Consider the following 24,173-nt stretch of genomic DNA (forward strand, 5'->3'; position numbering starts at 1 on the left):
GGGGTTTTTTTTGTTGTTAGAAAAGTGTGTGTTTAGGTATCAGTACTTAAGTAGGGTCCAAAACAGACTTTTCTGAGCCCTAGAATAGTCAAAATGGCTATGGTTTGTGTAGAACTGGAGCTGTATACTTGCTAAAATGTAAATTCCCATTTGGTTTAAGAGTTGATTAGTGAGGTGTTGTGAATAACCTTCCAGGTGAAGCTCAGGCCACAGACTGTCCCTTTCATCTGTGTAACCTCTCTACTATTACTTTGCTTTGCCTTTGCCACCAGGCCTCCGCCTAAGCACACCCTGAGCAGAGTTATGATCACCAAGAGCCGTGGGAAGGACAAGCTGTGGTGTTACACTCGGGAGCCCATCAAGCAGCCCTTGTTGAAGAAGATCCTGGGTAGTGAGGAGTTGTCTCAAGAAGCTTGCATGGCCTTCATTGATATCCTTTTACTGCCTGCAGCCCTTGGACAAGAGGACAACAAGTCTGACAGACAAAGGGATGATCAGTCTCTTCAGGGTCACAAGTGAAGCCCATAAAAAGCCTTCTGTCCCTTCTTAAGGGGGCTGTGTCATAGACTTGGAGACAAATCTGATTCTGACATCTGTACTAAAGCATCCTTGAGATCTGAGGTACAGGGAGAAAGAATTATTGAATTGATTATAGAATCATAGAATCATTAAAGTTGGAAAAGACAACTGAGATCATCTAGTCCAACCATCAGCCCATCCTCACCATGCCCACTAAACCATTAAGCTATTGAGTCTTTCTGGTATACACACTGCTTAGTGGTTAACAGTTCTGTTTTGGCTTATTTCAACTTTCCAAGATGCATCTGCTGTAAAGGGAGTAGACATAAGCAGTGTGGATGCAAAGCAGTCCTCATGACCTCAGGAGCAGGGTTCGATACCTGAATATCTCTACTTGACAGAATAAAGACAGTATGGAGATAGGCAGAGTGCAAACATAGATCCAAACTGTGGAAATGGCCTCTGTATTTTGGTGGGCTTTTCTCTAGGATCCAGACTTTATAATTTGAACAGTTCTGTTGGTATAAGCCTGGTATTAATGCTGCTACCATTACTGCTACTGTCACAGCCACTTCTGTAGTCAAGTGTAGGTTGTCTTTTACCATATCGTCCACAGAAGGGGTTGTCCAAACCTCCCGGTTAGCTAATCCTTAACTCCTGCCTCTCACCAGTGCTAAAGTATATGGGTGACTACCCATCCAAAAGGACCCGCTCAGTCAATGAGCTGACAGACCAAATATTTGAAGGTGCCTTGAAAGCCGAGCCTCTGAAGGATGAAATCTACTGCCAGACCCTGAAACAGCTCACTGACAACCACATCAAGTAAGAGCTGTCTGTTTTGCTTGTCCCAGAGACACTAGCCTGTGTTGGGCATAGCAGGTCTGGAGCATTTTTCCTCCCTTCTTGTGCGTTCATGCCATGAGTTACTTTTTCTGTTCTGTATCTCGCCTATTTTAGGTACAGTGAGGAGAAAGGCTGGGAGCTGTTGTGGTTGTGCACAGGCCTTTTCCCTCCAAGTAACATCCTCCTGCCCCATGTCCAGAGGTTTCTTCAGTCCCGGAAACATCACCCATTGGCAGCAGACTGCATCCAGAGACTCCAGAAAGCCCTAAGGTACAACACCAAAAGACCTCCTAATCCTGACCCATGTCACAGCATCCGAATATGCATGAGAAACAATAAGTAGGAGATATTCTGGTGATTGGAGGGACAGTGAAATCTCACAGCCTCTCTCTTCATTCAGCCAAGACTAATAAAAAGTATGTCTGGTGGACGATGTTGCTTATTCTGTGGCACCTGCCTCCTGTTTTGCAGGAATGGGTCCAGAAAGTACCCTCCCCATCTTGTAGAAGTGGAAGCCATTCAACACAAGACCACCCAAATTTTCCACAAGGTTTACTTTCCTGATGATACTGATGAGGTAAGTGGGATAGAAAGAAATTCTTAATTTTATCAGGATGGCTGTTCAAATTCTTACTAAAATCTCAGAAGAGATTCGTTCTAATGCAGAAAAATTCAGCCTTGCCACAAGTGTCTGAACAGTGCAGTGTCAGGAAAACCCATTCTTACCAGGATAGAAGACTGGAGCTTAGGGGTCTGATATCCTACAATTTACCTTTTCAAGACATGGGTGCAGAGTTGGCTCTCACTGAGCCTTGTCAAGAGGGGAACATGATGTGTTCATCTTCATCCTCTTTCTCAGTGATTCACAAACTTTTTTCAGTTATTTAGAGCCTAGACTAGAATATACAGTCCACCAAGCTATTCCCTGCGAGGCACTCTGCTGGGGCTCCCAGTGACAGAGTAGGGAGCTGACAGGCAAGAAAATGCAATTATTCCTCCTTCTTCTGAACTGAGGTGACGCAGAAATCATGATACCTGCACTCAGAAACCTCTCATTAAGCATCTTATACACAAATAAGGCAGGTAGTGATATTGTTGCTGGAAGAGGCATCCTCTTGCAGATACTGCTGTCTCATGTTACTGACTGGTATTGCAGTGAGGCTTGCTCTCTTCCATCATGCCCTTAGGTACACCTAAATCCTTGCATTTTCAAAGGAGTTCATATGAAAAACAGTTCATGTCCATGGGAGGATGTGAACAGTAGCTGTGTATGCCCATGTTTGTCTGTTACAGGTATTTTAAGAGATCTACTGGGACTTCCCATCACTCTGAGTTTTGGGGTTTTTTTGTATATGACCAGTAAGAAGCATGACACTGCTTTATTCACACAGATCTGTGTGAGAGCCAGGAGAAGGAGGCAGAGAGAACTTCTGCACTTGGATGTAGTCCCTTTGACAATGGAAGTCATCCAAGTAGGCTAACAAAGCCTTGTCACTATGGTACAACATGCATCTTTCTCAGTCTCATGAGATGTAGAACGTGGGTCCTGGTGGTTCAGGCTAACAAGGTCATGCATGTGGTGGGTAAAGGTCTTAATTCTTTGAACTGCTGTGAAATGAATCACCTTAAGTGGCCAGAAAAAACAAAGTCACTGAGAGTTCTAAGAGTAGCTCATAAAGTGGAAAATGGAGAGATATCATCAGTGAGGAAACAACTGAAGATCAGCCTGGAGGTCTCTCTCTCCTGTAGACAAATAGGTCTGAGATGTTACAAATGGATCAGAAAAAATCTCTTTACCTTGGAATCTCTACAAAAGTCAACACAGAGTGTAGACATAGTATCCTGAATCACAACATTTCACCAATAGTATGGCTGAACTTCTATAAATGTGCCTTCCCATGTGCAGAGCCACAGTCCACTAAATCTCTGTTTTCATTGGTGATGTGCACCTAAATCTCTTCATACATCTAAACTGCACAAAACAGAAATTAATCTTGAGTAGCAGTGATAATGTTCTTCCTTTCTTTGTAGGCATTTGAGGTGGAGTCCAGCACAAAAGCAAAGGATTTCTGCCAGAACATCTCCAACAGACTGCTCCTAAAGTCCTCTGAAGGCTTCAGCCTCTTTGTCAAGATCTCTGACAAGGTGAGCGACCCACACTCACGTTGTGGTAGTGCCAAAGCACTCAGTGCTTCATTTCCAGAGACTCAGTAGGTGCTCATAGCTGGAGTTATGAAACAGGTTGCCCAGAGATGTGGTGTTGGAAGTCTTGGATACATTCAAAGTCAGACTGGACCAGGCTCTGAACAACCTGATCTAGCTTGTGCATGTCTCTGTTCATTGCAGGAGGATTGATCTAGATGACCTTTAATGGTCCCTTCCAACTCTGTAGCCCCACAAATAAGATTAATTCCTCTGCAAGTAGTGCAGCATTTCTGAATCAGATCTAACCTGCCACAGGTGACATTTGGAGTATTATAGCCATGGTTACAACTATCATCCTAAAAGGAAAAGTTCTCCTGTGTTGAGAACAGATGGCCTTAATACCTGATGATAACACTAGAGTGTCCTTGTTGATTTAGGGGCCCAACCAGTACCATTCTATGTGCAGGATCTCACAGAGGAGAGGAAAGAGGTAGAAAACCCAAACCTATTGTTAAAATGAGTTCATAAAAGATTAAATTAGGTGTTAGGAGGAAATTTTTCACATAGAGGGCAATGGAGGCACTGGCACAGGCTGCTCAGATTGCTGTGGTGCCCCATCTCTTGAGATGCTCAAGGTCAGGTTGAATGGGGCCTTAGGCAGCCTGAGGTGGTGGGGGGCAGCCAGCCTACAGCAGAAGGTTCAAACTAGCTGACCTTTAAAGTCCTTCCCAACTCAACTCTATGATTCTGTGATAAAGAACTAAGAAAAATGTGCAGGCGTAGAGATGCCTTGGGCAACTGGAATAAATCCGTAGATAGTCATCATGGAGGGAAATTAATTGCTCCAGGGAAACAGGAAGCCACAATAAGGAGTAATGGGGGAAATTAGTGTGGTGTCTTTCTGACATCAACAGTCTGTAGTCCAGAAGTCTGAGACAAAGCAGTGAGCAACAACCACAGGAGGTGGGGCAGTGTGCAGCCAGTGGCCTCTTGCTGCTTACTTGATCTTCATAACCGTGTACTGTGCCCACAGGTCATAAGTGTGCCCGAGGGAGATTTCTTCTTTGACTTTGTGAGACACCTGACGGACTGGATAAAGAAAGCAAGACCAGCAAAAGATGGTAACAGTGCCTTTTCTCCATTGTGGGTCACACACAGTCCTACTTGAGCCCTCTAGTCCTTTCAAAGGAGGCTGACTGCCATTCGTCACATCCATTGGGCCATTGCTGTGGCTGTGCTGACATCACTTGGGAGATGAGGAGATGATCTGTCTGGTGCTCACAGCATTGTTCTGATATCTGCTCCCTGCTTCCTTTGTGCAGGTATAGTGCCTTCCCTCACCTACCAAGTGTTCTTCATGAAAAAGCTGTGGACCAACACAACGCCTGGAAAGGATTCAATGGCAGATTCAATCTTCCATTATTATCAGGTACTCTAGGAGTCTGAAATAGCAGTGCAGACTCTGGGAGGTTTTAAGATGGATTTGAAAGACTGACTATGTGAGGATGAAGACTTGCATTAAACAGAACAAAATTCTGCCTTAAACAGAGAGCTACGAAGAGCAGTTGGGTTGCCTGGCAAGGAGTGGCCTTCATGCATTTTAGGTAGCCTCTTCAGCTGGGAAATGTGCCAGATATTCTTGAGCAAGTAGCAAGAAGTGAGAGAGTATGTCTTGCTAGCAGCCTCAGCAGGGAGGCCAAATTCAGAAGCATTCTGAAGATTGTCTGCTCTTCCATTCTTGGAGATGAGAAATGATGGCCCCAAAAGCCATGAATTTTTGTGATTCACTTGCATGTCACAAAGCTCTCTTGTAAACAAATGCAAACACACATATGTTCCTTGTGTTCCTGCCTTGATGAAGCAATTTTCCCAATATGACCATATCCCCTAATGCTTTAATAGTTTCTTATTGTATAACAATTTTTCAAACATCTTCTGGTAGTGGTGGATTTCCAGTGACATGGAGGGTGAACAAGACTATAGATACGCTCATAAGTTATCTAGCAAAAGGACCACCCTGTGCTGTATTACAGGAGGCTTTTTAAGATCAGAGATCTTTAGACAACCTTCATTTACCAGTATAGAATGAAGGTCTGGGGTCACATCCCTGAATTGCTGTGTCCCCTATACAGGAGTTACCAAAGTATCTACGTGGTTACCACAAGTGTACACGGGAAGAGGTCCTGCAGCTGGCAGCTCTCATCTATCGAGTAAAATTTGAGGATGACAAGTCCTATTTCCCCAGCATCCCTAAGCTCCTGAAGGAGCTGGTGCCTCAGGACCTCGTTCGGCAGCTCTCTCCAGATGACTGGAAACGGGTAAAACAGCAACTTTATTCATATGTCAGTCTAGGCCTGGGGAAGCCCACCATCTTGTGTCACTTGTCTGATGTTCAGCATTGAAGTGGTGTTGCCAGAATGAGTGACCTGTGGTCCTTCTTGGGCCTTAGCAGAGCACAGCTCCCCATCAGCACCAAGAGGAGGAATTGTACATGTGTGTTTGAATGGACAAAGTCTAGAACATAGAAAAATGTCTCTCTGCCAAGAAACAGTCTTATAAGTATTTTCTCTTTCCTAGGGTTTGAACTCAACCATGTACCCAAACAACAATTTGTTGGTTTCTTCAGTAGAAAGTCCCTCTGTCCCCTCTGCTTCATAAATTGGAGATCAAAACTTACAGTCCTTACAGTAGAGTTACCAGCATGGCTCATCAAAGAAAGGAGGAGCAATTTTGGTTCCAGGTTTTGTTCCAGTGACCATCCAGTGGAAGCATTCATTGGTGCAGAGACTGGAATCAACACTTCTCTAGCTATCTTCTTGGTGGCTATCCCAAAACTTGCCAAAAAACACTCTGTAGGTTAGAATTTAGTGCAGAGAGAACTGTTTGTAGGTTTATCACACACTGTGGTTTGTTAATGGATCTCAGTGAAAGCCAAATTACTATGTGAAGCAGTTGTGATTTCTGGTAGGATAGTCCATGTTCGTGGCACGATGCTCCTTCCCTGGAGAATTTCATGGTAGTAGACAGTGCAGACTCTCCAGTTCTACTGTCTTCTCTGTTGCAGTCCATTGTGGCATACTACAACAAGCATGCAGGCAAAACAAGAGAAGAAGCCAAGCTTGCCTTCCTAAAGATTATCTTCAAGTGGCCTACATTTGGATCAGCATTTTTTGAAGTGAAGGTACTTGTCCTTCTTGGAGTTTCCCTGACAGCTTTGGGCCAAGTTCAGAGGTTCCCTATCATGGGGAGGTTCCAGGCATGCAGGGTTGTCCCAGTATCTGGGCTGAGCTGGACTGGGACTACTCCAATGAGACAGGGAAAGAATGTGAGATTCTCCATCAGTAAAGGGTTGATACAGTATTTTGTGGCTGCCCTATCTCTTTACAGTACTGAGACACTGTAGAGCACCACTGTATCTCAGTCATCTTTGGGTCTGTCCTCACAGCTCTACAGCTGAAGAGGCAAGAGCCATTCTGTTTTGTGAGGGGAAAGGGGAGCATGCAGTTTTCCACATGATGTGTCTGCAAACAGCATGGACCAAATCCAGGAGTACATCCCATGCTGGCACAGGGCTGGAAGAAGTGTTTACCAGCACTAATTAAACTGAAAGTGAAGATCAGAAAAGGACAGAACAGCTTAGTATTGGCCAAAGGGTCCACAGCAGCAGTCAAGAGCAGGAGCAGAGTCCCAGACAAAGGGACTGCATAGAAAATAGTAAGTCTGGGGCTTTGCCATCCTGCCCCAGCTCTTCCTTTGTAATGGTGGGATAGCTTGACTTTTGGAGATGTTGAAGAGGAACAAGGAACTTCATACTCTCTATAGCTCACACAATTATCAGGTACATAGGAGATCTGTAATTATGACAGCCCTTGATAATTACGACTAATACCCTAAAGGTTTCTATGTTTATCTTTAAATCATTAACTGGATAGCAGTTAATGAGCCAGCAGATGCTGGCAGGAGAAGATAGAGAGGAAAAAAGAAATGATTTTGCTTGACACTTCCTTTGATCAGCTCATCTCATTTCCAACAGCAAACTACAGAGCCAAATTATCCAGAAATCCTTCTAATTGCCATCAATAAACATGGAGTCAGCCTCATCGATCCCAAAACCAAGGTAAGACTGAGGTCTTCACCAAAAGCCCTTGAGCCAACAGCCCAAAGGCTGTGTTATTTAGAGATACAGGAGATCTCATTGGCCTAGTTTGAACAGCTGAATAGCCAGAAAAGATCCTGGAGAAGAAGAACAGTGAGCAGCAACTCTTTGAGCTCTGTAAATGGAGAATATGCATCCTCCTTCATTAATCTTTTCACAGATGTTAGGACTAGAGCTGAAGTACATGATGTCCTACTAGGTACTTCCACCAGCCACATGGCTTTTCCATAACAGCCATCCTCCACAAGCACTGGAGGTTCCACAGTCTTGCACCTCACTACTGTTCCTATGAGGCCATGGTACAGCCATATTTCAACAGACATCCTTAGTGTGCTTTGAAGGAAAGGGAACAGGGACATGGAAGGTCCCCATGAACTTTATAAAAGTTGAGGCTCTTGTGTGTTAACTGTCAACCTTGTGTTCCCACCAGGATATTCTCATCACTCACCCCTTCACCAAGATCTCCAACTGGAGCAGTGGCAACACGTACTTCCATATAACGATTGGCAACCTGGTGAGGGGAAGCAAGCTGCTCTGCGAGACATCCCTGGTAAGGAGGATTAAAGATTATGGCACAAACTTAGAGCAAATTCTGACAATGGCAGGCCAAAATTAAATGCTTCCAGTAAGCTGTGTCTCAGAGATTCTCTGAGTTGCAGGTGGTCTCGTAAATGAGCCCCCATAGTTGTTTGTTTCTTCTGGATTTCAACACCGTAAGGTTACTATCTCCATAACACCTTTTTTTAAATATGGGTTAGACATCAAGTGTTGGGATGTGTCAGGTATGTAAGGTCTCACCTCTGCCTGTGCATCCATGCAAGGTTTTACCAGGGCTCTCTTTGGGTTCATCATCCAAGTTACAGACAAGCCTGAGGTGCTCGGGCATTGCCATTCCATGAGCATGGGATTCTTCTCCATGCCATTATAGTGAAAAGCGTAACGTCTTACAGTAGGAGGCTGCCCAGGGAGGTGGTGGAGTCACCATCCCTGGAGGTGTTCAAGAACCATGAAGATGTGGCACTGAGGGACATGGTTAGTGAGCATGGTGGGGATGGGTTGGGGTTGGACAAGATGATCTTAGTGGTCTTTTCCAACTTTTATGATTCTATGAAAGCAGACGTGGGTTAAAGGGGTGTGTTTTTACAAAGGCCTCTTGTCAGTCTTGTCCCTACTAACAGTCACAACAGTAAAAAAAAAACAACAACTGCCTAGCAAATCTTAAACCCAAAGAATGCAGGATAAAAATTTCTGCCAGGTTTATTGTTATTAATTTTGGACATCCTGTTTATCATTGCCCATTTGAAAAGCTACTCCCTTTCCAAAGCTCTGAACGTCAGTAGCATCCTGAGAGAGTTTAACACTGCAAATAGTTTGGCCTTTTATCCTTGTGTCAGAAAATAGTGGAAAAGATGGGAAAAAAAAGAGGGGGATTCATATAAATATAACATATAGCAAGTGTGATGTTGAGGAATAAGCCAGAGATTAAGTTTTGCTACAAGGACATGTAAGAACTTCTCTCTCTTCACCAGGGCTACAAGATGGATGATCTTCTGACCTCATATATCAGCCAGATGCTAACAGCCATGAGCAAACAGAGGAGTGCAAAGGGTAGCAAGTGAACTGCAAGAAGCCACTGGCACGTGGCCATGGGGCTAATTCAGCAGCTGAGGGCTGTGGGATACCCATGCAGCTGGGGGAGAACCTTTGCCTCCCAGATGTGGAAGATGAGCCGAACACCATCAGGGAGCTCGCTGGACTCTGACCTTGAGGGCTCCAATCCCACCACCCCTTCCAGCGAAGATGACTATCTCTGACCTCCCATCCTTCCTCTCCACCCCGACTACACCTGGACCTCAAAGAATTCCAGAGGACAACACTGCTCTCAAACAACGACTTGAGCAAAAAGACTCTGGCAGGAGGTTTGCCTGAACCCAATGGCTGGCATCACAAAGGCTCTGGGAAGAGGATTTGTGTGTGTGTGTGTGTGTGTGTGGCTTGGTTTGGTTTGGTTTGTGTTGTGGTTTTTTTTTTAAGTGACGAGACAACAGTTGGGATTCTAATGCCTTTTGGTGAGCTTATGGACATTTTAGGTTTGAAGACAAGTAGCAAAGACCCAATCCATCCTGGAGGAGTGTCCAATGAACACAGCAGGGCTTGTTTTTTGGTGTTAAAAAAGTATACACTGTGTTCTCAAGGACAGAAAGAGAAAGCAGGCTGGGAGGAGCACATTTTAACTAGGAACCAGAATAAACAAACCACTGATTGAACATGTTAGAACATTAAAGTGCTGTCTGTGCAATGCTGGAAATATTTAAAGAACAAATTTTAAAGTTTTGTTTCTTCTTCTATTTATTTTTTAAAATATTAAAAAGAAAGAAATCTTGCATTTTGTGCCGATATGTGGACAATGCCTTGGGGCTGAGGGCGACCTGAAGGACAATCCCTCACCAAGGATTCCCCTGGAAACATGACTGCCAGCATCTAAGGCACATCTGTCCCAATTAAGAGCCTAGCTGGAAGTGAAGCGTGGAAGATGAGTTACCTCCTTTTGCCTCATGTTCAGACAAATTAACCCTATGAGGATCTTTTCCACAGGCTTCAATACGGACGTGGGGGTTTTAGAGTTCCCACTCTTGGAAGACTATGGCCAAGCCCATGTGCAGAAAGGATTCTGACCTTAACAGGGACTTGGACATCAACAATGGAAACAGCTAATGATTAGCTAATGATTTTGTTGTGCTTTTGTGTGTGTCACTGTATAAAATGGTTCTCTACCAACCCCAGCTGGAGCCTGAACCACTCAGAGGCAGGGCAGGCCCTTGGTCTCGGTGGGCTTTTCTCTGTCTTTGGTTGACCATACTCATCTGCTGGGTGCTTGTCTCATCTTCCACCCAGCAGCATGCAGTGTGGAGCAGCTGGACCATACATGGGACCTGCCAGCAGAGAAGAGGCTAACCCACACTGTGTGTGGGAGAACAGAGGGGAAGGAGCATGGAGTGCCTTTCCAAAGTCCAGGCTTTAAAGGATCGGGTGCCTGGGCACATGGTATTGGGAGATAGGAGAAGTGTCCACCAAGATCTGATGCTGTTGTCACTAATGCTGAGTGGCTACCAGTAAATGTGGGAGAACTCTCTTGGTCCTGTGCATTGGGCTGAGCTCAGCTGCACGCATAGGAGTCAATACTGTATGGTACCCTGTGTTGTTGGAGCTCAGCTGGGCTCGGTTCCTCAACACCATGGCACTGCTTGTTGAACCACAAGGACAAAAGCATGTGGCTGGGATACAGCAGCATCACTGGACCTTGGTTTCTCCCCCAAAGCAAACACAGTGCTGCATAGAGACATTCACCACTGGACAGAGCTGCCATGAGATCCCCTTCCTTCACCCTCTCTTTGCCTGTGGCACTCTGTTGATGGGATCGTGGTAACACCAGCTAAGGCTGCACTGGGAGCCCTGTCTCCCCAACAACCATCTCCAATGCTCCTCCTCCCTCCCTAGATGCCATGATTTGTCTGGCCCTGGGATCCCACTCACTCCTAGACAAGCTTTCATCATCCTTACCACCACTACCACAACTTTCTTGAGTTTCCTGCCATCTTTGCCTCTCCCCACAAGCTCAGTACAAATCGTAGAAATGTTTTTCAGAGCTGTCCTGGGGAGCTCTCCCCCTCAGAACTCCCTTGTCCCCTCATTCACAGCTCCGTTGGCCTCCCATACATCCTATCATTTTGGGGGTGCTGGGACTCTGTGTGTGTGTGTGCCTGTGTGTCATATGTATTAGCATCTGCTGGCCTCTTTGTATTTACATCGAACAATGTAACATGCAAAAACATATGTCCAAGTGAAATACTCTAATTAAAAGGCGTAAAGTGGCTTGTGGGAGGCTGTTCTGCACTGTGTGGTTGTGGTACCTCCAGGGGTGGAAGAGTGAGATCAGGGCTCTCCTTCATTAGGGAAAGGACTTCTCTTTGTGTAGTGGGACTCCTGGTGAGAGTATCCAGTGATGGGGAGCATGTCGTCAGTGTGCCTTGGCATTTAAGGACATCACTTAATGGTAGTGATGGGTTGACGATTGGACATGATCATCTTGAAGGTCTTTTCCTACCTTTCTGATTGTATGATTCTATGATAAGTGAAATCTTTTGGGGCAAAACCCACTGGAGCCTTGGGATTTTCCACTGTTCATCCTCTAAGACGAGGCCTGGATCCTCCACAGAAGCAACTTTTGAGCTGCATCTCTGGATATAGGAAGTGCTGGGTCAAGAGAACAAGAGGTAATGACCTTAAGTTGCACCAGGAGAACTTCAAGTTGGTATAAGGAAAAATATCAGAGCGGTAATGCACTGGCACAGGCTGCCCAGAGTGGTGGTAGAGTCACCATCCTTGGAGATGTTAAAAACTACGGAGATGTGAAACTGAGGGACATGGACAGTGGGCATGGTGGGCGTGGGTTGGGGTTGGACTTGGTGATCTTAGAGGTCTTTTCCAACCATAATGATTCTATGATCGTATGAAAAGTTTCTGTGTGGAATTCAGACCACCAGCCACATGCTTAATGGTATTACCAGGACGTGCTAGCTGCTGGGAAACAACAAAAATAGCTGTGTAGCTGAGACACAACGCAGCTCAGGATGACTGTTATGGGTCAGCCTGGGACACGCTGAGGAGACGACAGCAGTCGAGGGACCACAGCCTGTCCCCACCACATCCTTCACCTGGAGCACCCCGTGGAGCACACCACCACCCAGTCCAAACACTTTCAGCTCTCATTTTTCTGCTTGTGCATCTGCACCTGGGTGGTACCTACAAAAGCTGTGAACCAGTACGGGTGCAGAGTACGAGGAGGGGATTTAACACCATCATTAGCATCCTCTGCATGCTCTATAGATCTGGAGCTGTTCTATAGCAATCCTTCAGCTCTCTTCAGAGGAAACTAGTGTCTTTTTGCATTTCTAGCCTCCAAAATACTCGAGAATTTCAAACTTGGAAAGGTTCAGCACTTCTCAGCAGTATTAAATTTGAAACCTCACACTTCCCTTCCACTTGTGATATAGGTTTATTTAGCAAAAACATTCTGCTGAATAAGGAGGCTTGTATATGAAAAGATGCCTGTGGTCTGATTTTGATGAAGATTACTATGTTCTTCCCCTTTCCTTGACTGCTGACATAAGAACAAAAGAGGTTAGGAGAGCCAAAATTTATTTAAAGCTGCACTTGCAATTTACAAAATAATAATAATTGTTAAAAAGTGTTCTTATTAACTGTTCAAGTACAAATTTATGGCTTAAACTTGGGAGATGCTCAGCTCTCCTTTGCAGAGCAGAGTATAGTTTTCCTTCCCCATGCACCAGAAGCCACTGGGAGAAATGAAAACTGAAATAAATCCCAGGATACAGAGCAGGTAAAAAGATCTTCCACAAGGGAAAAGAAGACAGGACATTTGGTGGAACCAGTTCACATGCAACAAATGAAGAAAAGCGTTGTGATCTTGGTCGTAGTCCTGGTAATTACTTGGCCAAGGCACCAAAACTGCTTTTGCATTCTTGGGGAGTACTCCCTCACTGAAAGTCAGGGTGAGGAGGCTGTCCCATATGGACTAATGGAAGGATTAGAGGAAGGAAAAGAAAAACCTGCCTGCCTGTATTAAGGAATGTTACAGACCCTGCTGAACCTTCCACCAGCACTTGACCATCGTGGTGGAGCTGGTGTGATCTTGGGCTGGAGAAGACTCATGAGGAGAAAGGGGCTATGGGGACTGGGGAAACATGGGCAGCCAAAGATAAGGAGGACCAGAGGGTGCTCAGATTGATTACCCTCTGACATGCCAAAGGTCTCAATGGGAAATGGTGGCTACTACATGTGTACTGCTAGAGAGATTTAACCACTGTGGTGCACAGCTCCCAGCTGCAACCTCATGTGTGCTCCCCTTCACCCTTGGAATCCCTGCCAGGCATGAAATGATGAGGAAAGCAGGGAGAGAACTCAGTGCTCATCTCTATCAGGACCGTGATGACAAATGGCTCCTTCTTCATAGAAGCTCATTGGCCCCTCTTGGCAGGCTGGATTTGCACTGCAGGAAGAGTCAGCAAGTGATGCTCCAATCTCTGGATCTCAGCGAGATGGCAGCTCTGCATCCTCCCTGCCCACATCAGGCTATGACGGTTGGCATGTTGCTAAGCTCTGGAAAAGAGGACACACAGTAAGCTACCGAAATACTGAAATACTGACAGCTTGGTCCTAAATGCTTGGGTCGTTTTTCTAGGGGTTGGAGATTCATGATGCTTCAGGTCCCCTCCAAGCCTGGCCATTCTGTGATTCTGTGATTGTGTCTGCTTCTTTGGTTCAGAAATCTGGAGCATGGAAGCATCTCAGAGTGCTCAGGGATGTGGTGGATGCTCTGCCCCTGGAGGCTTTCAAGGTGAGGCTGGATCGGGCTCTGGGCAACCTGATCTAGCTGTGCATGTCCCTGTTCATTGCAGGGGAGTTGGACTAAATGACCTTTAAAGGTCCCTTCCAACTCTAAGGATTCCGTGATCTCCAAAACATATTATTAATGCATGTTATAGAATGTAGCATCTAATGTATATTAGGTGTTTGCAGACAGTGATGAGATGCATCTTGAACTCCTTTCTCGTTGTATAAATCCATGTCTTAAATACCTCAAGCTCCGTCCCTGAATAGGTTGGTGGCCCCACTGGGCTCAGTCCTGTCCGAGCACCATCACCAACCCATTGGTTACGCTCCACAGAAACCTCCCCAAGCAGAATCCAACTCTTGCCCCTCCTCACCCACTCACCTGTCCTGAATTTGTTGTAGGTGCCACTCTCCAGCATCGGGTCACCTTCATGGGCACAGCAGGAGAAGCTCCGCTCTCGCCACCTGCAAGGGACAAAGTGCCTGGGTCAGCTCCCTGTAGCCCTGGTCACCTTATTTTCTTTTGTTAGGGCTGGAATACCCAGTTATTTGGGGATTTGCTCAGGCCTTTAGTGAGAAGGGAACCTTGTGATCCTTAAGTATCCACACTTCACGAGCAATAGCATTTTGAGGTCAACTTTGTGACTAAGTCCTGTTTTCTAGGAAAGATTTAAGGGACTACAGTCCTTATTTTGCAGCCACTGGTTCCTAAGCAAAGACATTTAAAATTTGTGAGTTCGGTGGACTCATGAACCTGATAAACTGGATCACACAGGTCCCCCAGGCACAGCTGATGGCCCCGTGCTCCCAGAAGCACTGGGAAAACCCTTGTTGCAATGGCAGCCCAGCAGGGCCTTCTTGGATGGATCAGAACCATCTGCAAAGTCCTGGGAAATACGAAGACAACATGGAGAAGCACATGGAAGGGAGCCTGGAGGAGATGGGGATGGGAAGATCTAGAGATGGCAATAATGTATTGCATGGGTGTGGTCATTTCAAGCCATCTGCTGCAACCTGCAGCCTTGGAAGCAAAGTGAAAGATGCTACAGCAAGACTTGGGTCAGGACTGCAGAAAGCAGAGCAGGGTGAGTGGTTTCTGATCCAACCATGATGCATCCACCCTGATCCAAGTTTCCCCAGTAATCATAGATAAAGTCATGGGCAGCACAAAAGCAAAGAAAACACAGTGCTGGGCACACTCAGGTGTTCTCAGCTGGGAGGATGGATTTCCTCATTGACTTTGACACATGTAGACAGAGAACTACTACTTTGGGGGGCACAAATACTAACACTGAGAGCTTTCCACCTCATGTCTGAAGTCCTAATATCTAAAATCTTAATCTAAATAGTAAGGATAGAAGAATCAATTCCTTTTCCAGTCCATCAGCTTTGATAACTTATTTCTGTTTCTACTCTAAGCCCACCACGTCTATATTGAATCCTTCAGGTAGATGAAGCTTGGTTGCCAAAAGAAAAGAAAAACAGGAAAGCAAGCAGGAGAGGTTTTTGGAGATTTTCAGGGCACTTTTTTGTTTGTTTGTTTTTTAATAATTCTTGAAGAAGAGCAGTTTTAACCCTTCAGGACACCATAAGCATCCCTCCATTCCTCTGCCAAAGGTAACAAATCAGGTTAGAAGGCGGTGGAGCCAGGAGTTGGACACAGTGATCCTCATGGGTCCCTTCCAACTTGGGATATTCTGTGATTCTGTGAACTCAGTAGTTACCAGTGCAGAGCAAAGATGAGCAAGATGAGAAGCACTGAGATCAGGTCTGTCAGGATCCACATGATGTTGTACTGCCGTGGTGTCTGGAAGAGAACGACAGAGGATATGTTGAACACCACGGATACTGAAGCATGCAAAAAAGCTACTCAAGCTCCTTATTAGTGCTTGGCCTTGTCAATCCCTGGTGTGCATGTGAAGTGATATCCTTCAGGTGTTTAAAGCATTTGGAAGCATTTGGAAGTGGTCACTTGCCATTGGGTGCAGGTGCCAGGCCATCATCCTTTGTAAAAATTGATCCACTGGGTGTCCAAGGAGACTGGATTGCATTGCAGTGAATACAGCAGGGATTCCTTGTTTGTCCCTGCAACATTAATATCAATTGATGGCATGTGTTCCTCTCCCACAAAACTGTCCTTGAGTGAATACCACTGAGGGGCTGGGGGTGGCTCCTTCTTTAAGCCTAGGATTTGCCCTCATGAGGACAGACTGAACCTCACCCACCCTCAGAAGGGGTGAAAATGATTTAGTTTTCTGGATGAGAGATGTTAGTGTTTTAAAATCCACTTCAAGAGTGTGAAACTAGTTATTCCAAGTGGTATGATGCAGGGACTCTGTGGTGAGAACATGGCACTCCTTAGCCCTACAGATCGTCAGAGGCAGAGTAGAGGATGGAAAAGCAACATGAAAAGCTCATCCAAGCAAGGAGGGGTGGCCTCTATGCTTTTTTCCCTTTGGCTTGTGACATCTGACCAAGTTTGAAAAGGAATGCAGGAGTTCCTGGACATTAGGAACTCCTGAGTGCAGTAAGATTCCTTAGAATCTCAGAAATTGAAATAGTCACGCAATAACCATATGTGTCCTCAAAGCCCTCTTCCTTTGTCTTTACATAAGTCTCACTAGGACTTGCTTTCCTTCACAGACACTAAGTCCTACCAACCAGAGTGCTTTTCTAAGGGCCATGAAAAAACAGGAGTTGAGAATGATGGTAGCTGCAGTGGCTCAAAGGAACCGGACTTATGTCCATGAATGAATTGGCCCTTGATCTCTAAAGGTAATCATGAGCATCCTACCCCCATTTTGTACCTCAGGAACAAGGGAGGACTACTGCTTACCATGAGGAAGAGTGGCTGGCTGAGGTTCTTCAGCATGTGGACAGCATTTGTGGTCACAGAATGTGCCCCGGAGCACCAGGCCAGGGAGAAGAGCCAGGGCTCATTGATCACATAGAAATTGGTGGTGATGTTTGCCTCAGCGTATTTCCTTTAAAAGACCAAGAGGCAATTGCCTTCATTAAGAAAAGCAAGGAGGTTAGTACTTCCTTTGGGCTGAATCAAGGAGAAATGGCAGATCTGTATGAGAAATATTTGCTTTAGGACCTAAATAAGGAATAAACAGGAAGCCCAACCAGCCAATTTGAAAACAATTAACTAATACAGAGTATCAGAAGAAAATGGAGACTTCTGCAATAAATATGCAGCCTTCCTTTGCACAAATTACACTCCTAGTGTATCACAAGCAGCAGAGCACTGTAGCTGTGGTGACAAGAAATTAAGGCTCCAAAACACCATCTGTGAAAGGGTGATGGTTTCTGACCACAGTATCATGCCTTGAAGGTCTTTTCCAACCTTGGTGATTCTGTGATTCTGTGATTCACTCAGGTGTTTGTGGAGGCCATATGAGGTTTAATAGTTGTTTGTTCTTCATGGTTCAGTGTTAGAGATGCTGGGGATGGCATGTGTAAAAGGACAGCAAATCAGAAGATGCTTTGTTCTACCCAGAAGATTCCCCAGATCCTTGGAAGTGTTCAAGAAACATGTAGATGAGTATTTAGGGACATGCTTCAGTGGGCAATATTGGTGATGGGGTACAGCTGGACTAGATAATCTTAGAGGTCTTTTCCAATCTTAATGATGCTATGATTTTATGACTTTGATTGATTAAATATGGACTTGGACTTAGGTAGGGAGGGGTCTGGGGTTCAGTTATGCCACCTCTTGGCCACAGTCAGGGTCGGCAGTGGCAGTGAATTAAAGCCCTTAACTTCCAAAATGCAATAGGGATGGCTGCTTACTCCCAAGGAGTACTTGCTAAAATGCTATCTATCCCAGAGTTGGTCACTGGAGGGAGACATTGCGACACACACGAAGCAAACGTTCTCTAGTCAGCACGCAGACTGCTCTTGGAGCTGAAACTTCAACTTACCGAATATCTTCGCTGGACATTTCGGTGTAGGCCAGGTTGAGTTTGACAATATTGTCCATCAGCAGGTCTTCAACTGGGGCCTTACTGCCCATGGTCTGCTGGAAGCCAGGAGCAACAGACTGAACAAAGGACCTCATGTCATTCTCCAGCCACAGGACCTGCAAACAACAAGAGGACCTTGTGAATTCACAGTGAACTAATTAGTAATTGCCATGCACTTTGCTCAAATCTGGTAAAGATAAGGGCTTGAGGGGCTTAACCCAGCCTGTCAAATTACATATTTCTTGCAATGATCAAAGAACATCCATTTGCTGGCTTTAAACTTGCTTCTTGACAAAAGTCATTTTCATCAAGAAATCGGTCTTCAGTGTTCCTTCTTATCAACTGGAAATCACTGAACATTTCCCATTGCCCTAACAAAAGTTGCAGTGTTTGAAATGAATGAAAAAGCAGCTTTGTTAAATGGGAAAGGCAACAGAAAGTATTCTCTTATCCCTTTTTTACAGCATGGGAGCAGACACGGATCAGCTTAACTCTCTGGAAATCAGTGGATACATAACCTGGTTCACATGGATTTGGCATGTATCCTAAGCAAAGTGTTGCCTGGGGAAGGAGGAAGGCAATGAATGCTTCCAGCTGCTTTAACTTAAACCAGGAGCTTCTATGCAATATATAATATAAGTATGGGTGGCAGAGAGTCGACTGTCAATTATCACAATGATGAAAGAGCTCAGTGTTGACCCCAATGTCCCAGTTCAGTGAGCAATGGAATGGGATATGAAGATTGGCCACCCTACCAGGTGGGGTCTGATCCCCGACTCGTTGAGGATGACTTCCAGGGTTCTGTTGATCCATGAATTCCTGTAAGGATGTTTCTCTGGAGGACGGTAGAGATCAAATATCACAAGTTTATTCTGACTGTCTGCGAGGCGTAAGAAATTACTTAGCTTGTAAATTGACTGATTCATTGCCTGGTTTTGATCTGCCCTTGACAGGGAGCCCATGCATGAAAAAGGTTTGTCCTAGAAACAAGCAGATACAAAAAGGAAATCAATCAGCCCGTTGCATCTGGGAGTCTGCTGCATGCAAACAGATCATAGCTCTGTGGAGGAAAAAGTTTGTCATCAGTCCTCAACAGAGCAGGATATTCGATTTTATTTAGCCCTTCTACCTGGGAAACAAGGAAAACTAATCCAGGCTGTAATGGCACTGCTCCTGGGACCTGAACTGTCTAGTTCTCATGTAGCCCTACTGTGCTTCTCTGCCCCACCACGTTAGCTACATCACACACAACACCTTGCACAATTGTGTTAGGTCAGTGGTTAGACTCGATGACCTGATGTTCTTCTCCAACCTAAATTGTCTATGATTCTAAGTAGCTGTTATCTTCTTTCTCCAGCATGTCAGTTCTGCTGCTGCCATGATAAAAAGCCACAAAAAAAAAATAAATCCACTAGCCAAATATAACAAGTCTCCAAAGCCTAAAAGCCAACTGTACAAAACAAGAAGACTCTATAGCAGGTTATCTGTACTGACTCTGTTCTGGCTCAACCAGAAATTTCCCTTCTAATATTCATCCTAATAAGTAGTAGCCAGCTGGTTTATCTTCTACAACAAATTGATGATTGTCCTTTACAGTGCTTACCTTTAGGAACCATGTTCCAGCATTCAACTCCTTCAGTGCATCCCAGGAGAACAAGGCTGCATTTTGAGCAGTGGCATTGGGATAGACCTCTTTGATGTTGGTTGTCCTGCTCAAGGTGCTGTCATGCATGAGAAAAGGAACACCATCGTAGCTGTTGGAGAGCAAGAATTCAGGTCACTTGAGTGCAGTTCACTTAGGGCACAAGCAGTGTCATGCTAGGTGAGAAGAAGTACATGGGCCACTACAAACATAGCTGTGTGACCTCCCTCAGTACAGAGAGTAAGATAGAAAAGAAGTATGACACTCAAAACACCAACCAATATTGCTGGCTGACCCTGCAATACTTGGGGACTTGGTTTCATCAGGGACAGAGTAGAGATGGTGCATTTATGCCTGCCAGCCCCTAAAAAGGTGGATACAGTATGAGGTGAAAGGCACATTTTGCAGATGCCAGAGTGTTCTAGTATTTTCTAGGACAGATAAAACCCTCACAGAAGTCTGTAAGCCAGACTAGGGTAGAAACTGCCTTTATATGCTGCAAAATGTTTAAAATAGAGTATGGAGATGATCATAGAATCATAGAATCATGGAATCATAGAATGAACTGGGTAGGAAGGGACCTCAAGGATCACGAATCTCCAATCCCCCAGCTGCAGGCAGGGCCAGCAACATCCACATTTAATACTAGGCCAGGCTGCCCAGGGCCCTATTCAACCTGGCCTTGAGCAGCTACAGGGATGCACGGGACATCCACAGCCTCTCTGGGCAGCCTGTAATAGTGATGAGATAATATGTTGACCACGGCCATGATGGCAGTGTGTTGATGATTGGTCTAGATGATCTTAGTGGTCTTTTCCAACTTTAATGATTCTATAATTCTATTTTTTAATCAGTAGCTACAACTTACTGACTTGCCCAAGAGTAACCATGCCCCACAGTTTTTGTCATCATATGTCAGCTGAGGGACCCTACCAGTAAAACCACGTTGCCTGGAACTACACAGCTCTAAATGCTCTTAGAAGAAGCATGAGCTTTGTGGGCTGTAATGTTGTCTGCTTACCTAATGGTGACATCTGTTTCAAGACCATCTGCACCATGTTCAATTGTCTTCTGAAATGACATCTCAGTGTTTTCTGGGGCCAGCTGAGGAAAGAAATGGCCCATAAGCAAAATGGTTTTAGATACACTCTGGAGAACTCTTCAAATACATTCTGTCTCCTTGTCACTCTTCTGTTTTCTATTAAGGGATCTCCATTTTCTTGATAAAGTCTCCTGTTTCCTTGGCTACCAAACTTTGTCCCTCAAGAGCAGCGCTGTTAGCAAAACTACAGAGTGATCCTTTTGGCATGCAATTCCAAACTGAAATACCTCCCCTCCCATCCTCCACTGATTTCTTCAGGGGAAAAAAAAAAAAAAAAAAAGAGAGAAAAAAAAGAAAAAAAAAGAGGAAGAAGAAAACGATGACAAAGGTAGCAATACAGAAGATGAAGAGATGTACAACTGCTCCTCCACACCTACCATTGGTGCTCCGCGGTGTCCGATGAGGGCTGGCTTTGGTCCAAGTGTCCCCACTTCTCTGATGCAAGGAGAGTACATCCCCAGAGGTATCAAGAAAAGAAAGAGAAGGATAGCCAGGTATGGACCAACAATTATCACCTGAACAACTGAAAGAATTCGAAGGAGGAAGGCTAGAGTTAATCCATTTGGTAACATATGGGTTCACCTTGCAGCTTGACTTCATACAGCCCTCCAGCTAAGTAAAATTGTTGGGCTTTATCTCAACACTTTTTAATATCTCTTCTTTCCCCACATTTTCACCACCTCTCCAAACAATAAAATCCAGGAGAACAAACTGGTCAAAGAAAGTTTTGGGCTGTTTAGGTTAGGACTGAGGTTTTGTGCTGCAATTACATCACACTATGCCTTCAGGCAAGAAACAGCCTTAAACTCTTTTTCTTTAGATGTGGTACAATGCTGCTTCCCCCAGCTATAAAGAAATGGTCCTCAACAGAAGGATGCTATTTTTTTCTTACTCAGATAATAACAAGTAACATTTTAAAGTTTAATTGCCAGTTAAAAAAATGAGGAGGAACCTTTCTCCATTCCCTTAAGTTGAATGCATTCAGAGTTCATTCACCTTGTTGTCAGGGGCTTCTTCCATGTGACGCAGACTCCTACAGACCCTGGTTGCATGGGCATTGGTTCTCAGAAACCTGCTAACTCATCACCTACAGTCTTCCCTGGTGTCTGTTGACATGTGATTTAAGAGCGACCCTTCTCTCAAAGGTAGAAACTGTTCCTCTGGGAAGTGAACACCTATGACCATTATTTATCTGGTTGGGTACCACCATCTCTCTGCACACTCCAATGGCTGTTCCCACCAGCACATTTTGTCTGAGGTCAGTGGGTTTTGTTACAAATTAGATATATGAAGAAACAGGGTCAGATAAGAGTGCCCAGTGCCAGAGCCAGGCTCTTCTGCAGTTGTTCCTGTCTCCTGGCCCTGCCCTTAATCACACTTCTCAGAGTTGGACTGGAGCTCTCTTTTGAATAACATCAGGTAAGGAAAACAAATTTCCTTACCAATCAATCAGGAAGTTCTTTCCCCTATTTCACTGGCTTCTCCTAAGATTCTCTAGTCTGGATCAACTTTCTGAGACATGAAGCTGAGCACAGCAAGCGAAGGTCAGGCATTGCTTGCTTTCTCCTGCAGGTGATTGACCAAATTTCCATGCATGCCTCAGAACAAGGGGATTTCTGCTTAGCTCTTTATCCTCAAGACTGGTAGCTTCCTAGATAGAGACCAAAACTCTGCAAGTCAGTATGTAAATCATGGAATCTTAGAATCATGAAGGTTGGAAGAGACCACTAAGATCACCAATTCCAATTGTCAGCCCATCACCACCATGACCACTAAACCGTGTCCCTAAGTGTCACATCTACCCTTTTCTCAGTAATGTATCTGGACAGACAGACAGGACAGTGCATTACCCAAGTTCAAGCCCTACAAATTTCCCCGAAATACTCAAAAACTAAAAGTCAACTCCACCTGGAGTGTGGATATGGGAGTAAAGGCTCCTTCACATTTGTTTTCCCTCACTGACGTGCATCTTCTGTCATACAGGGAGCAGGAAGCAGAGTTACTATACCTTTCTTATCTGCTCTGATGGCATGCAGAGCCATGGGCCAGGAGAGGAGGACCATGATGGTTATTGCTCCTATGTGGAGATAGGGGGCTGTGATCTGGCAAGGAGAGAAAAGGATTTTATATAAAGGGTCAAGCAGAGATATAGGTGGAAAAAAGCCCCAACATGACTGTACCTTCCCACGTGATTCCTCTTCTCTGCTACACCTGGGTTGAATCCACAAATCACCCCAATCAAAATTCAGGGAAGAAAGGTCTGCCCCCATCCAGGCTGGTGCCCAGAGTGCTCCTCTCTTTACTGTGCAGCTCTTTTTTCTTCTATTCAGCTGAAAGGTACAGGGCTTTCCTCGTCCACGAGGCTTGGCAGGCAGTCACCTTCACCACCATGCCATAATTCATGAACATCTTCCAGAGTGCAGCCATTTTAATCCAGCCTAATTCAACCCAATCCTACTCAGGTAACAGCCATCTCCAATGCAGCTAAGTCTTTGAAATAATGGCAACAAATCTGAATTTTCTAAGCCTTTCCTATTGCTCTGCCTAAGCCTGATTCTCTAAGAATGAAAGGCTGAAGGAAGTAGAAGTCATTGAGAGATTTTTTATGTGTGATGCTGTCTGCTTTGGACACTTGATATTTCCTTCAGTGAGAAGCAGGATTCAGTTGTGTAAATAAAGGCGTCATCTGAGACTTCCAGGGTATCTGAGATAGTAACACAGGGCTAAAGGACATGACATAGGATCTAGAAGAGATGCATGTCCCTTGGGAACAGCAGCAGGAGGCCAAATGAAACATCTCAAAGGGTCTGAGCACCTAAAATAAACAACACCTGGGAACCCCATGGCTCTCCTGTCCCCTTCTCCTCCTCCCCTGGAGTCTGTGCAGAGGAGAAGCTAACATTTTCTAATCACCTTTGCTACTACCTTAGCCTAGGCTTACCAAATTGTGGAGTTCCACAAGGACTATGAGAAACTGAAATAAATGTGGGGCTACCAGCTGCTTCCTCTTGCAGTCCCTTTGCATTGCTGTCCTAATGTTCACAGACAATAAGTAAAGTGGGAGAGAGGTGATACATCCGAGTAATATCTTCAAGGCAGCTCTGTAGTCAAATGCTATAACTTCCTCCCTCCTGGGACATGTGGGAACCCAGATGCTACAACACTAAGCAGCAGTGGAGCAGATCTTGCCTCCACCTTCAGACCTGCTGAGAGTTGTGACCATGCACTCTGACCTCCTGCATCCCACAGGTTGTCCCACCTTGCACAAGCATTCCCCACCTACTCCCTAAGAACCTCAGTGCTTTGTCCTCAGCAGATGAAGCTTCTCTGATTCACTATGACTTCCCAAAACATGTTATATAAAACAGATAGCTCAAAACCAAA

General features: G+C 45.0%; 2 protein-coding genes across 4 annotated transcripts in view; one reads left to right on the forward strand and one right to left on the reverse strand.

The window, feature by feature from the left end:
* MYO7A (myosin VIIA) overlaps nt 1-11,527 on the forward strand; it is a 63,135-nt gene extending 51,608 nt beyond the window's left edge. Inside the window, exons 39-50 of the mRNA XM_042838226.1 lie at nt 273-430; nt 1,188-1,341; nt 1,477-1,632; nt 1,834-1,939; nt 3,394-3,507; nt 4,541-4,628; nt 4,830-4,936; nt 5,640-5,825; nt 6,572-6,688; nt 7,541-7,624; nt 8,094-8,213; nt 9,193-11,527. Coding sequence (XP_042694160.1) covers nt 273-430; nt 1,188-1,341; nt 1,477-1,632; nt 1,834-1,939; nt 3,394-3,507; nt 4,541-4,628; nt 4,830-4,936; nt 5,640-5,825; nt 6,572-6,688; nt 7,541-7,624; nt 8,094-8,213; nt 9,193-9,282 — 1,480 coding nt within the window. The 3' untranslated portion in view covers nt 9,283-11,527. The remainder of the gene's footprint in view (nt 1-272; nt 431-1,187; nt 1,342-1,476; nt 1,633-1,833; nt 1,940-3,393; nt 3,508-4,540; nt 4,629-4,829; nt 4,937-5,639; nt 5,826-6,571; nt 6,689-7,540; nt 7,625-8,093; nt 8,214-9,192) is intronic.
* A 1,318-nt stretch (nt 11,528-12,845) lies between these two features.
* GDPD4 (glycerophosphodiester phosphodiesterase domain containing 4) overlaps nt 12,846-24,173 on the reverse strand; it is a 33,479-nt gene continuing 22,151 nt past the window's right edge. For 2 of the 3 annotated variants that reach the window (XM_042838229.1, XM_042838230.1), the window contains 10 exons: nt 22,798-22,891; nt 21,167-21,312; nt 20,709-20,791; nt 19,649-19,799; nt 18,801-19,025; nt 18,004-18,161; nt 16,914-17,061; nt 15,802-15,884; nt 14,460-14,542; nt 12,846-13,843 (listed from right to left, as the gene is read on the reverse strand). In XM_042838229.1, the coding sequence (XP_042694163.1) occupies nt 13,812-13,843; nt 14,460-14,542; nt 15,802-15,884; nt 16,914-17,061; nt 18,004-18,161; nt 18,801-19,025; nt 19,649-19,799; nt 20,709-20,791; nt 21,167-21,312; nt 22,798-22,891 (1,203 nt within the window). In that variant the 3' untranslated portion in view covers nt 12,846-13,811. Of the gene's footprint in view, nt 13,844-14,459; nt 14,543-15,801; nt 15,885-16,913; nt 17,087-18,003; nt 18,162-18,800; nt 19,026-19,648; nt 19,800-20,708; nt 20,792-21,166; nt 21,313-22,797; nt 22,892-24,173 lie in introns of those variants that run through there. The other variant, XM_042838231.1, reaches the window with a different exon arrangement.

This window comes from Centrocercus urophasianus, unplaced genomic scaffold, assembly GCF_019232065.1.
Source record: "Centrocercus urophasianus isolate 14NV4802_14NV808 unplaced genomic scaffold, USGS_Curo_1.0 seq_74, whole genome shotgun sequence".
Lineage (NCBI taxonomy): Eukaryota > Metazoa > Chordata > Aves > Galliformes > Phasianidae > Centrocercus > Centrocercus urophasianus.